At 44.9% G+C, this 14131-nt stretch overlaps 1 protein-coding gene across 1 annotated transcript in view; it reads right to left on the bottom strand.

Moving 5' to 3' along the window:
- Nucleotides 1–3220: 3220 nt before the first annotated feature.
- The window catches only part of tanc2b (tetratricopeptide repeat, ankyrin repeat and coiled-coil containing 2b), a 141254-nt gene continuing 130343 nt past the window's right edge, over nucleotides 3221–14131 (bottom strand). Inside the window, exons 22-31 of the mRNA XM_073489737.1 lie at nucleotides 13863–13956; nucleotides 11988–12121; nucleotides 11701–11824; nucleotides 10797–10972; nucleotides 9889–10021; nucleotides 9024–9053; nucleotides 6034–6125; nucleotides 5738–5884; nucleotides 5542–5642; nucleotides 3221–5416 (exon numbers count right to left, since the gene is read on the bottom strand). Coding sequence (XP_073345838.1) covers nucleotides 3352–5416; nucleotides 5542–5642; nucleotides 5738–5884; nucleotides 6034–6125; nucleotides 9024–9053; nucleotides 9889–10021; nucleotides 10797–10972; nucleotides 11701–11824; nucleotides 11988–12121; nucleotides 13863–13956 — 3096 coding nt within the window. The 3' untranslated portion in view covers nucleotides 3221–3351. The remainder of the gene's footprint in view (nucleotides 5417–5541; nucleotides 5643–5737; nucleotides 5885–6033; nucleotides 6126–9023; nucleotides 9054–9888; nucleotides 10022–10796; nucleotides 10973–11700; nucleotides 11825–11987; nucleotides 12122–13862; nucleotides 13957–14131) is intronic.

Raw genomic sequence — 14131 nt, 5'->3', positions numbered from 1 at the left:
TCAGTAAAACAAATGAGGGCGTGTTTCAGTTGGTAACCATTTATAAATATGTTCTTTTTTTTCCAATACATATGTTTTGACTGTACAGATTACAATCAGTTATCATGAGATAAAAACACATTCTTTTTTATTGTTTTTAATTAAACTTTTTATCACAGCGATCTGAAAGCTCACATTTACAGACAAGAGAACTCTGCTCAGCAAGCAAAATACATTAAAAGAAAAAAGAAAAGAAAAACCTTTTTCGCGTTTGTCTGGTGAGTTTTTGAAGGGAAAATGATAAGGACAGTTCGGGGGATAGCAGTCTCCTTATCTTGATCCGAACGTCGTGTCACACACACACCAGAGTCAGAACACTGCTATACATGTTTCCGCTTGAGCTCATGGAAAGAATAGAACATGCATCAGACTATTTACAGCAAACTAATATACACAGACAGCTTTGAAACCATACACCCTCAAATATCCTCAATTTAGAAGTTCTGTTTAAATTAAGTATCGTACAGTTTATACCTTCATTTCTGTAAAGATAAGTAGGGCATCTCTCTGGGAGCGGGTGAAACTGAGAATGAACACGAGACAGTCGAGCTGTCTCTCTTTACATATTTCTTTAGCAGAGGAACCAAAATAAAATGTTACAGACAAATGGTCTATAACTTTTTCCCACATATACAAATAACTTGAATATTTCTCATTATTACACTTTCTCTATCACCCGAACTCCAAATATGGAGCTTCTGGTTACTGAGACTTCAGTCATTCTTTATTTTTTTTGCAGTAGATTCGACTTTTTTTCAAGACGTGTGCAAGACCAGCGGCTTAGACTGGTGAATTTAGAGTTATAGGACTGTAATGGATATTTTTTTTCATGATGTGGAGTACTTAAATATGGCCTCTTGAAACACACTTGCTCAACTCACAGAACCCGTTGAATATCTGAGTCGGTATATATACAGCTTGTGCTAGAAAGTCTATACATCTTCACCAGTTTAAAAACATTGTTTGCTCTTCATATTGTCATTCATCACTGCTTTGTAAATCATATAATAATAGTGTCTATGATAGTCTGGTATCACTTGGTCAGAGGTCTGACTGATCACACGCCCCCTCACACTTTCTCCAAAGTCAACAATCATAACAACAAGGTAAGTAAAATACATAAAGTGCACCCTTTAGTTAAGAACTTAACAGGCATTTTTAGTGCAGAAGTGGCGGAGTAAAAATGCATCGTGGGTAAAAAGAAACGACACAAAGTAATGCAGGAGAAAGGAGGAAGGAGAAACGTCTGTAACAGTGGTCGTGTATGCATTTGCTTGCTTTTAATCGCTGAGCACTATCCATGTTAACCCATCACTAGCATATGTACTGCACGCTCTACTCTCTCTTAGGAACATACAGCGTCATTACGTACGGAGGAGGGACAAAGACGAACTTCGATAAAATCAGGACTTTCCAATCATCAGCCAGTCAAAGATGAGTTAAAATTCCTGTAGCCGAAGATTCAAACTGAAACAAATGCATTGTTTTTGTCTGATGCAACAATCTGTCTGGATTCTGCAGGACAATCGTATGAATTTGTACAAAACTTCCGATGCTTTGCCGGTTTTTACAGAAGCAGAAGTTTAAGCGAGTATTCAAAGTCGTCTGCTGACAGAAAACTGGTTCAATATGTGAAACTGCAGCCTCGACAGTTGGTTTAACGTCACACTAAGGCATATCATGAGGTCTGTGATACAGTGAAGATACTAACAAGAAATACAGAAAATCATAATTTACATATCTGGAGGTTAAACGGTTTCAAAAATGATTTAATCAACAGAAATAGCGTGCGATAGTGATTTTTTGTTCAGAGACAAGCGTTTGAATACCAGCTTAAAGCTCCTCTTTCAGGTCTTCATCCATTAATCGACTGAAATTAAATTAAAAGGCAAGTATTTTGATGATCAATTGATCATTGCAGTCATCTTTTAAGTAAAAATGCGAAACTTTCTCTGGTTGTAACCTTTCCAATGTGAGGATTTGCTGCTTTTCTCGTTTTATATCACTGTAAACTGAGTATCTTTGGGTTTTGGACTGTTGGTCGAACAAAACAAGACATCCAAAGACGTCATCTTAGACTCTGGGAAATTATACTTGCTTCCCTGGTTCTAGCTTCTCTGATGTGAGGATTTGTGAGGATGTCATTTTATATCATTTTGAGCTGAATATCTTTGGGTTTTGAAAAAAACAAGACATCCAAAGATGTCCCCTTAGAGTCTGGGATATAAAATTTTGAATATTTTATAAACTGAGACTCCAGTTCTTGCTTCTCAAATGTGAGGATTTGCTGCTTTTCTCGTTTTATGTCATTGAAACTGAATATCTTTGGGTTTTGGACTTTTGGTCGGACAAAAACAAGACATCCAAAGACGTCACCTTAGATTCTGGGAGATTATACTCTTACTTTCTGACATTTTACAAAAAGAAAAAACATTCTTTCAAAAAAAAAACAAAAAAACTGCAGATTAATCAAAACAGAAAATAAATTCAGATCATTGAGGACTTACTGCAGCATAAAAAGCATTTTCTTGCATTAAACCACAACAAAATCTTGTTTATTTTGACACCAAGAGGCAATTATATCACTCAAAGCTGGTCTTTGTCCCTCGTTCCTCACCCTGGATCGGTTTTCCTCACATCCATATGACTAGCAGTGGGACACAAAGGCAGGGTTAACAGAATACAATTCAAACGCAAACTATGTCTGGTTTTATTTCTATGTACAATATATAACTTAATTATAAATATTGTCATTTTTCTCTAAGTACTGAGTTGTTGAGCCATTTGTATTTTTCTGAGCAATGTACAGTATTGAACATATAATATTGTATTACATAGAATAGAGCCTACTAGCAACCTTGGTTAAGAGCACACTTTGAAAGAACAGAAGATGGATACAGAGTCCACGAGTAGAGTCCGATTTTGATGATTAGTACTTTCACTCCGACAGTCCCACCTGTTGTGGGAACTTTGTGCCACACAAAGTTTTGGAAGTGCACTGGTCTTTGATTCAGAATGAGATCAGAACTTTGGACCCTCCTGTTTTCCTACCGGTGTGCAGAATATGATAATGAAACTTCTCACTGTTAGTTATGTTTTTCATATAAGATAAAGTCTAATACCCTACGTGTGTGTGTGCGTGTGTGTGTGTGTGTGTGTGTGTGTGTTGTTGTCTCTCATGAGTTCCTTAAGGTGAGTTCGTCCATGTCACATACACAAGGGGGCAGCAGCATCTGCTGTTGAGCTAAATATTTTATCTCCTCTCACTCCCACTCACAAGCCCAGTCCAACCAACCAATCACAGGCAGGCCATCACACATTTGACTCCACAAATGGTCTCTTTGGTTTGATGGGGGAGGTGGGGCCTTGGGTCCGGGAGTCACGCGAGAGCTGGCGGTACATGTTGTCCTGGTAGGCCTGTGCCACGGGAAGAGTCCTCGCCACCTTCACGTCCGGGTACGTGGGCACCTGGCTGACCCGCTCCAGGATGTCCCCACTGCCGCGGGAGCCGTTGGCCAGCTTGCCCAGTGAGGGGGGCTGGGTCTGGGAGTAGTAGTCCTCTTCCAACAGGTGTCCGTTTTGGGCGTTGTTTGTCTTGTTGTAGTAGGCGATGTTGCCCAGCGAGGCGGGGGGGCTGTAGGTGGAACCCTGCTGGACTAGCTGGCCAGGCGAGGTGGGGCTGATGGCGGAGTCCATGGACGTCATGGCCCTGGACCGCGTGGGCTGATGCAGGTACTGCTGAGTCCGCGCCGTCTTGTCTATGATGCCCATGAAGGGTGTGTTCCGAGAGCGGGTGGTCTCGCCTTGATACAGCCCCCCGCCGCCCTGCGAAGGAGAGATGGGGGAGATGTCATCACAGGCGCGCTCATATGTGGCTTGCAGGGGGATCTCCATCTGCTGAATGGAAGACGAAGGCCTGAAACCCGGCGCTAAATTCGAGGTGGATCCAGTTGAGATGTTGTTGCTCGACGGGGAGAATCGAAGGCCTACGCTCTGAGAATGGATGAGAGGCCTGGGGGTGGGCACGTGCTGCTTCATCTCAGTAGTATTGGCACTGACGGGGCGTCTCACCATGTGGGGGATCTCGGGAGAGCCCAGCTGGCAGGGGGGCATGGCATTGGCGCGCTCCAGTACGTGTTCAGAGACTGGGTAGTAGGCGGCGGACTGGCTGCGGCTTATCTGAGGTGTCTGGCTGTAACGGATGCCCCCCGGGCCCCCGCTGCTGGCGCGGTAGGCAGAGGAGGGGCGCTGGGGTAGCTCATCCTTCAACAGGCCCGACTCCATAACCCCTCCTCGGCCGCCGTGCTGACAGAGGGCCCCAGAGCTGAGGCTGGCCTGGACCTGGGGCATGGACCGTCCATCCAGGGAAGGCTGATACACCAACCGGCTTTCCACGTCCACTGAGCCTCCTTGGTAGCGACCGCCCATGGAGTGGCCCATCTGGCCGCTGTAAATGCTGTTGCCCATCACATTGCTGGGCTGGTTTGTGCGCACTATTTGGGCTATAGAAGGCTGAAGACGAAGGCCTTGGGCTTGGTGGTGCTGGGAGGACAGAGAGGGCTGCGAGCTCAGCTGGAACGAGCGCTGGCTGCTCATCTTAGAGAGGGGAGATTTGGGTCGGCCGGGGAGCTGCTCTGTCTGGTAGCGCACAGGCGACCCGGACTGGGACCTGTACAGACAAACGCTCTCTACTGGTGGACTGGCTCTGTACTGAGCAGCCCGACGTAAAGGGGAAGGCGGTGGGCTCTGGTGATCCCCAGCACCCATAGAAGGCGGGCTGAAGCCGTAGGACTGCTGGTGCACCGGGGAGGTATGAGGCGGGCTGTGCCTGTAGTGCGAGTTCTGATGTGTCGGGGAGAGGGAGGGCGATGTGGGCTGATACGATCCACGGGTTGGAGAGGACATGGAGGACGAGGTGGGGTGGTATTCGTAGGGCTGGCCCATGGGCGAACCTCCAGCTAAGTAGATCTGATCTGGATGTGTTGGGGACAGCGGCGGGCTCTGGATGATGGGAAGGCTGGAGGGATTGGTGTGAGACTCAGGTGGGGGCAGGCACACGGACATGGCCTCCAGCTCCTGCTCCAGGTAGTCCTCGTCCTCAAACAGGTCCTGGACGGGCTCCATGTCCTCCAGACGGGGCTCTGGGGGAGGGGGAAGAGGCATGGACAAGGACAGGGACAGGGACTCCTCCTCTTCTGGGGGAGGCGTAGGAGGAGGGGAAGGAGGAGGCTCCAGCTCCAGGTCCTGCTGCTGGTGCTCCTCCTGGTTGAGCTGAATACACTCCTCCTCAACCCTCTGGAGCAGCCGCTGGATCTCTCGGTTGTTGGGGCACTGCTTTATGGCTTCATTCAGGTCCTCTAAGGCTTCAGGAAATTGTCTGGAAAGATGAGCATGATAAGTATTTAAGTTATTTTTCTCCAACATCACTAATTACGACATTATTTAGCTACAGAGACAGTTAGAGACGTCAGTCAAGGAGAGTATTTCATAAAAAGGGTGTACCTGCTGCTACGCTTGGCGCGCGCCCTGGCATAGTATGCCTCATATGATTTTGGTTTCAGCTCGAGTGCCTTCGTAGCAAATTCCTCAGCCATCCCAAAGTCCTGAAGAGATTGAGCAGAAGAAAACAAGTGAACATCACCAAAAACATATAAATAAATCCCTGAAAGCATGACATTTTGGCCTTCTTCCGACTTACGTTCATTTTCCTCCGACATCGGGACAGGTTGAGGAAGAGCGATACTTTGAGTTCCCTGAATGTCTTGAGGTCCTCGCTGAAGCCTTCGCGTGGAAACTTTTTGAGGGCATACTGATAACGCTGCGCTGCCTCCTTCACCTTCCCCTTCTGTTGGACCAACGAAAAGAAGTCCTGTTATCCTCCGTTCACGATAAAATAATCACTAATCGAAAACCTTCACGATATAAACTAGAGCTAGACATAAAGATACATTTATCCCAGCATTTGTTAACGATCTGCCGGGCCTGTTCTCTGACCTTGTAGAAGCTGTCCCCCTCCTCGATGAGTTTGCTGAGTAAGATGATCATGATGTCGGGTTTGGAGGTGGCCATGGCCCATGTGGCTGGACCTGAGTAACACAGGAGAGGAGCAGATGAAAAAAAAAACACAGTGAGAAAGACACACAGAAATGAACAGAAGAGGAGGAAGGAAGGAGCGACTGGGAGTCACACCAAACACACAACATTAATAACAGGGATGGAGACAACAGCCAAAATGGGGGGGGGATGGAGGAGAAAAGACAGGCAATCCACTGCAGAGAAAAGATTTACAAAAAAATCTGCCCTGACACCTCGAGAACATTGTGACCTCGCTGTGGGACATCACACCTGGGTCAAACGCTATTTGTCGATGATTATGAGCTTTTCTTTGAGTTTTATCTGATTGGAGCGCAGAATGAGCTCGTTTTTGAGCCGAATGGTTGATTGAAAAATGAACTGTAGCGATCATCTGCAAATACGTGTTGGCCCAGGCGAACCCAGAGTAGATGTACAACAGACAAACAAAAAAATAATCACGCTGTCATGTCTTTGGTTTTTTTTGACACATTTTCTGTCTTGTCAAGAAGTGCAGATGTACAGTGAGTCTTTGTACGACTGACTGATTCAGGGATGCGATCAAGAACAGCAAACTCAAACCAATTAGTGTTGTTACAATACTGGAATTTCTCGTTTAAATACAGTATTTTGAAAAATATCGATATTCGATACCAGAGGGAAAAATTGAGACGTTGAAGGCGTAACATTTTTTATTTTGTGAAAAAATAAATTAACCAAGTTTAGAGATTTCAGATACGACTTTTCTTTTCCTGGCTAGTAGCAGAGAACAACATGAAAACTGTGGTAAACATTAAAGGTGTAATTTGTAAAATATGGCCAGAATTCAAGGGTGGTTACCAAAAACATAGGGGGCAGTATATTACCAGAGTAACTGCTGCTCTGCGCTACCTATCTTTGGCTGTAGCTAGGTACCGTTAGCTAATTAGCTCATGGCTTAGTCAGACTGATGTTGGAGTTAACATGTCTTGACACCGAACTGGGACTGAATAAATTATCTGAGACTGACGGAGGTCAGTTTGACAACAGGGGATAAAGTACAGAGGCGATTTACAGCAGCTCTGACCAAGACTATGACCTCAGGGACGACAAGACATGGCAGGCGGTGACGGCAGAGGCGTGCAGAAGCAGGAGAGAAGCGACAAAGAGTCGGACATCAGGAGCATGTAGAGCTATAACATTTTCACATCTTACTCGTTGAATTGAGGATTTATTTTTGACCACACCAGAGGTGATTGTGGAAGGAAAAACCAAGACTGTTTTGGTCAGTTTATTTTGTTTTTGTCGAGTTTGAGGGAAGTGTTTTACGAGGAGTTAACGAGGCAATTAAGCTGGTCAAGAGAGAAACTTGAATTCAGAAGGCGTACGGTTGTATATTATTCTGTTTAGCAAGGAATAGAGAGGAAGGAGTATTTTATTTCTTGATATTTCATTTTTATTTTGTCCATTTTTTATGCTAACAGCTGACATTTATCTGTCAGCTGAAAGAACGAGGGCTACAGACTATCACCTCCCGTCGGTACAAATTGGTATTAGGAGATAGAATAGGCCGAGGATAGCTGGTTAGCATGCTAGCTAAAGTAGATGTCTCTACAACACAGTACATTTACAGTACACAGTTGTTTCTGGCGATATCTAACAAATCGCTCCTTTAAATATCGTGTTTTTTTTTTAGAAACATTGATTTTTTGCTCTTTAGATCGAGCCTTTAAAAATAGTATTTTATATTTTATTAATTAAGTACTGTACTTAAGTACAACTTTGAGGTACTTGTGCTTTAATTGAGTATTTCAATTTTATGCCACTTTACACATCCACTCTTTTTGGAGGCAAGACAGATTTTACTCACTACCTTTATTTGATAACTTTAGTTACTAGTTACTTTGCAGATTACATGCTGCATCAGAGCCAAATATATGTATAATTTACTTTTACTTGAACTTTTGATACTTGAGTACATTAAGCGTGAGATACTTTTAGACTTTTACTCTTACACTACTTGTATGAGTGGCTTTCACTTTTACCAAAGTAATATTTCAGCACGATATCTTTACTTTTACTTTTGCGTACTTTTTACAACACCGGTACTGAAATGGTTTCAAATATTCAGATTCCATAAGTATCGATATTTCGATATTTTTGACAACACTACTCCCAAAAAATAAAAATGGGAGAAAAGAAATAAAAAAGACACTTCATCCCTGCAGACTGTCTTATGAGTGAAAAATCAAAACACAATCCTTTGACTGAAACTGACGTGTCTTTTCTGTATCTGCGCAACAGCAATCCTTGACACATGTACACACACCACAGAGATGAAAAGGAAGGGATTCTTGCACAGGGAAGACACAGGGCAGGTACAATAAACGAAACAAAACCAAAAAAAGCAAGCAGGAGGGATATAACAGAGCTCTGCAGGCGTTAGCTGTCCTCTGAGCTGGTGGTGGTGAGGGTAGGAATGCTGCTGACTGGCCTAGCTGACACTGAGGAAAACGTCTGGAAGATGAACGATGCACAGTACAGTGGTTTATCACCTCAGTCTGTGGTGGCGGTGGTACAGAGGAATTACAAATGCATGCACTTTCTGCTAAATCACGACCACGCAAGTGTTACTGAGGGCTTCCGTCATGCATCTGTGGAATGGAAGGTCAACACCTCGATACGACGTCGCAGGCCGGAGGCCGGGCATGCTGTCATTAACCACTTGAACGTTAGCATCTACCTCTAGGGGCAATCCCAACTGCGTCACTGTCAGTGCTAATACCTTGTGCATGTTATTATTTGTCAGTTTGAGAAGGTTTTGGTAGCTAAGCTCGCCTGCCGACACTAAGGACGACACAGACAACACAGAGAGAGGAGATAGAGCTGTCAAAATGCCTGGTGGGGTGAGAAGTCGACAGCCTTGGCTTTACCTCGGGGCCGACTGGGCAGCGTCTGACATCCTGGGGCCGGAGAGAGAGGCGGGGGATAGTGGGGGGGGGGGGAGGAAGGAAGGAAGGAGGAGGAAGGAGGTCATGAGCGAGGGAAGGAGTGTGAGTGGGAGGGCAGAGCAAACAGAGGAAACAGAGGGAAAACAGCGAGGAAAAGAGAAAGAGAGGTGATGGCAGTGGAGGAGGAGGAGAAGAAGTGAGAAAAAAGGAACACAAAAAAAAGCAGCAGTGAGAAGCAGTGCCTCAGCAAAATAAAAAGAGAAGATACCGAAAAAGAAACAAGCGCTAATAACAACCTGTCTCTGAGCAACCACAGAGGAATAAAAGAGAGGAGCATGTGATTGAGAAAGGAACCGGGAGGTAGCGTGAGCGATAGAGACAAACAGAGGCACCGAGAGGAAACGTGACAGAGAGAGAGAGAGTGAAAAGCAGAACAACACAACAACAGTAGTACAATAAAAAGAAACACACATCAGAGCCATAAATAGCTGAGGAGAAGAAGCACGATGCGGCAGTGGGGGGGCGGATGACATACAGTAGCAGGAAGCGGTTTAAAGGCTACATGGAGACACAAACCTGAATCCATGGCTCAGTGCAGTAAAATGCTACAGTGCTCTATAATGACCAGCAGGAAGAGCGTTTTTCATCTTTGGATTCTCCCTTCATGCAGCTCATGCTTGAACTCTAATGCATGACCTTTTTCAACCAAATCTCAAAGTGTATCTCGTTTCATGGCAGGCAAATAACCTTTTCATTAAGGCGCTACAGGGCAAGGATGCTGCGCTCAAGAAGAGGTCCTCTGTCAGCTAAAATGGTAAAGCTCTTCTCTCCGTCGACCCGCTCTTACCTATCTTGGCGCCTTTCTTGAGCAGGGCGACCACCACCGACGTGTTTCTGCAGCCCACCGCCCTGTCGAGAGGACGCATCCCGCTGTAGTCTACGTGCTCTATCATGGCCCCGTGGTCGACCAAGAACTGGACCTGAGAGGACGAAGAAATGAAACAATCGATCAATTATCCAAGAACTGCAGCTGTGAATTACATCTCTCATCTAGAGTTTCTTCTTCTTCACATTAAGACAGGTGCAACATTTCAAAACAAAATTGGCTCTCTGAGCGAGCGTTCAACGCCAGCTTCTGGTACTTGACAGTGTGATACCGATACATTTCAGTTTGTACCAAACAAGAAATTAAAGTTTCCCTCCAAACACGTTTTTAGACAAAAAGACAGTTTGGAATAATTATCTGTGTCTGATGATGTTTTTCCACAAAAATGTTCAATTTCCTTGTTGAAAATGCCTAAAATTGCATGTTAAAGATTGCTGAATGCCTCCATGATTAAAAGGCTAAAGTTGGAAAAAAAACCCTCTTATTCTTCTTCTTCTGTTATATTTCCGGCACACTGGACGCTTCACAGCAGACAGAACCGCTCTGTCGAAAGCTTAAGTTCTGATTAAATGCTTTGAGGCTTTGGGAGGCTAAAATGTGTTTTGCTGCTGCCCCCGTCCACAGCAGTACATCACTTAGCTTCCTACAATAGCGCTCCAGCTGCTCCCCTAAACTGAAGGCGTGACGGCTTGGATAAGTACAATCTCACTTCAAAAAACACAAACTATCCCTTTAAAATCAGAGTGAAGGTAAACATAGAGAGACTCCAGTAGATACATCCGAGTAACAATAGTAACAATCAGTCTGGGTTGATCTTCGATGCCCGGCCTTTTCATTGATGGTTTGTGTTTCCCCCACCGGCCACTTACCACCTCAGAGTCGCCGTAGAAGGCCGCCAGGTCGAGGGGCGTGCGTCCGTTCTTGTCTGCGTGGTCGGTGGCGGCTCCGCTCTCCACCAGGCAACGGACGACCGGTAAGTGTCCTTTCAGACAGGCCCAGCTCAGAGCGGTCAGACCCTCCTTATCCATCAGAGACAGAGAGGCTCCTGGGGGGGAAAAAAAAGAAACAGCCGGGCGTCTTTCACTCTGACTTCTTTTATACCCCTAAACACGCTCCATCTGTGGTTGTCATTTTTATTTTTTTTTGTAGAACTAACTGCTTAATTCATTTTGATGGATTTTTTAAAAAGCTGTTGCTGATTTAATTTGGCTGCAATTACTGTAAACACAATTTAAAAAACGGTAATTATGCTTGTTTTTAATAGTGTGTTGGCTGTGTGTCTTTTTATGAATGACTGTGGGGTTTGGACAAGCGCGAGAAGAAGAAAAATACCCCGGGCACATCAGAGTCTTATTGTATCCTTAGCCTCATACATTAAGGCCCGGAGATGATTTCTCGATATTTCAGCATCCACTTGGAGATTTTCGCTCGGAGGCAAAGCGGACTCTACTGTACGCCTGTCAGCTCTGAGTCTTTGTGTTTGCATCCATTTCAGATACACAGACACACAGGAATTGCTGTAAAAAACACTGCATAGTGATTGAAGATAAGAAGACATGTTTAACAGAGCAACTGAAAAGGATGCCCCGAATAAATCTCAGTTTATCCTCACTATCCACTCCTCCATGCTCTGAATACCAAAGATCAAGACATCTATTTCCTCTGTTGAGATATTTTGTGTTTACGAGGTTCGATTTGTGCTTCGGTGTCAAAATTGTGCTTGAGGCAAATACATAAATCTGTACCTGACCCAGAATTTGTTCCTTTTTTTACCTTGAGCCAGTAAAAACTCAACAGTCCCCAGGTGTCCCTCTGAGGCGGCCATCATTAGAGGTGTACGACCCTGCTTGTCAGCCAGGTTGACATCTGCGCCGTGTGTGAGGAGCAGGTCCACGATCTGAAACACCCAGACACAGCACACAGTTTGTTATACAACAGCAACTGGGAGTCTTACTCACTTGAGAGCAAAATATCAAATCTTTCCTGCCTGTTGGAAGAAGCCAGAAGAAGCAAAATATAGTCTTGATGATCTCAAATCAAAGCCAAAACATCCAACTCACCTGCCAGTGTCCCTGTCGGACGGCGCTGAACAGCGGGACGATGCCTCTCCTGTTGGGCTGGGCCACGGCCGCGCCCTGCTCCAGCAACAGACGACACACCTCCAGCTTCCCCCGACCGGACGCCGCGGTCAGCGCTGGACGCACAAACACACGATGAATCAGTGATAATATGTAGAGCCTGTTAGCAAACAGTAGCTTATTCGTCGTGTTTGTGTCCACCTAGTGAATGCTGCATGATGACAGTCCAACAATCACTCTCTCTCAGCTCTGTTGTCGATCTTTACCAACTCCTGAGGGAGGTATCTGTCTCTCTAGCTGCTAAATGCTCCCACAGCTAGCTGCTAAGTCTGCCTGAGCAGCTTTTCAGAGCTTTATCACTAAAAGAAGCAGTGAGAATGCACCTTAACAGTAAAGTTAAAGCCGAACAGAGAAGAGAAGAGGAGAGGAGAGGAACAGACTCTAGAGACTCGTTGGGAGCAAAGGCCTTTGAAAAGACGTCTTCTGAAATGTAATGATTATAATTGGAATAATTTAAACAGACTGAACACATCTCTTCTTCTCTTCTAGAGAGTCTCTACCAGAGTGGTAGCAGCCCCACGGGGGGGGAGGGCTGACCCTGATTTCAACTATAACCCAGCAGATACACCGGATATCTGAGGCTGAGACTGATCACAGCATCTCAAAGTTTAAAATCTCAGCAATTATATTAAAAGTAGACACATAACAGACTGTAGACCAGACAGGTACATGGCCAAACAAAAGTACACTGCATCTGGCTCGCAAATTAAAAAAGGCAGATAAAAAGACGTAAAAAATACAACAACCAAGTTCATCTTTATAAATAAATAAAAAAATTAATAAATAAACTTCCTGAGCTTCTGTCTGAGATCACAGTAAAACAAAAATAATTTAATTTTGTCTGACATTTTCTGGTAAATTCCTCCAAGCTCAGACAAAGCAAATGTAAAACTGGGACTTTAAACAAGACTGAAAATTGAAATCATTGAGAGGCAGGCACCCCAAAAATTGTTCTAGATCTTTGATGGTTAAGTCAGAAAATAAATATTGTTTATGTAACCACAGCTAGTGACTCGGGTCAACTCGAGTCCGAGTCGCGATGAAATATTCACTGACAGGATACATCTGCAACGAGAAACATCAGCAGATTTATGGTTCTCGCTGTGGTCTCAACCTATTTATTCTTTGCTGGAAGAACACTTTGATCCGCACACTCCAGTAAGTAAATCTGCACATGCTGATACACTGTACTTACTCTCCCTCCGGCTGTAGTAACGAATAATGTCTTTACAGTTGACCTATCCAGTAACACAGCGATTTACAAATCATCTTCCAGAACAATCCTCCTTACAAACAATGAAACTACGGCTGAGTGAGCTCCCCTCTTCGGCTGGCAGTCCCAACGCTGCAGCTGGAGAAATAACAGTCGCAATGAGGTTTCATAGCTTCAGGACACAATGATACATTACATTTCTCAGCACCCTGCCACGGGGCGATCACACTCTATGTCATTTTAAAGCAGCCTGGATCACTCTCATCCTCCCTCCTCCTCCTCCTCCCTCCTCTTCTTCTGTGTGAGCCCAGCCCTGTCTGAGCTCCAATGACACCACTGCACTGCCATCAGCATCTGACGCAGCAGCAGCAGCAGCAGCAGCAGCAGACACACAAGAGCGATCCCTCATATCCGCACTGCAGCGCTCTGCCTCGCGCACAGAGACAGCGTCTGAATACGTCTCAGGACGTTCATTTCAGTTTATTTTTCACGACTGCAAGAACCATTAAGCATTCACGGCCATCTGTCAGCATTAGATTCAGGGTTTTATTGGTGTAACGACTGAATAAAGTAAGTAATCCCACCTGTCTCCCCCCACAGGGTGTCGAAGTTATTGATCTGAGCCCGCTCCACCTCCTCTTCGTCTTTCTCCGGCAGGTCCAGCAGGTAGGACACGATCTGATGGGGGGGGGGCAGAGATTAATGTCCAACATGTTGAAGAGAGAAGTCATCATGAATTCACTTTACTTTTGAGTCTGATCTATAAAAAAAAGGCCACATTTGAGATGACTGACAGTCATTATTTGCAGCTACATCGACCCCCAGACGTCAATCAATCAGCTGTTGGAACAAA

The sequence above is a fragment of the Pagrus major genome, chromosome 20 (assembly GCF_040436345.1).
Source record: "Pagrus major chromosome 20, Pma_NU_1.0".
Classification (NCBI taxonomy): domain Eukaryota; kingdom Metazoa; phylum Chordata; class Actinopteri; order Spariformes; family Sparidae; genus Pagrus; species Pagrus major.
The sequence above is the reverse complement of the archived record's forward strand: the minus strand, read 5'-3'. Positions and strand labels throughout refer to the sequence as shown.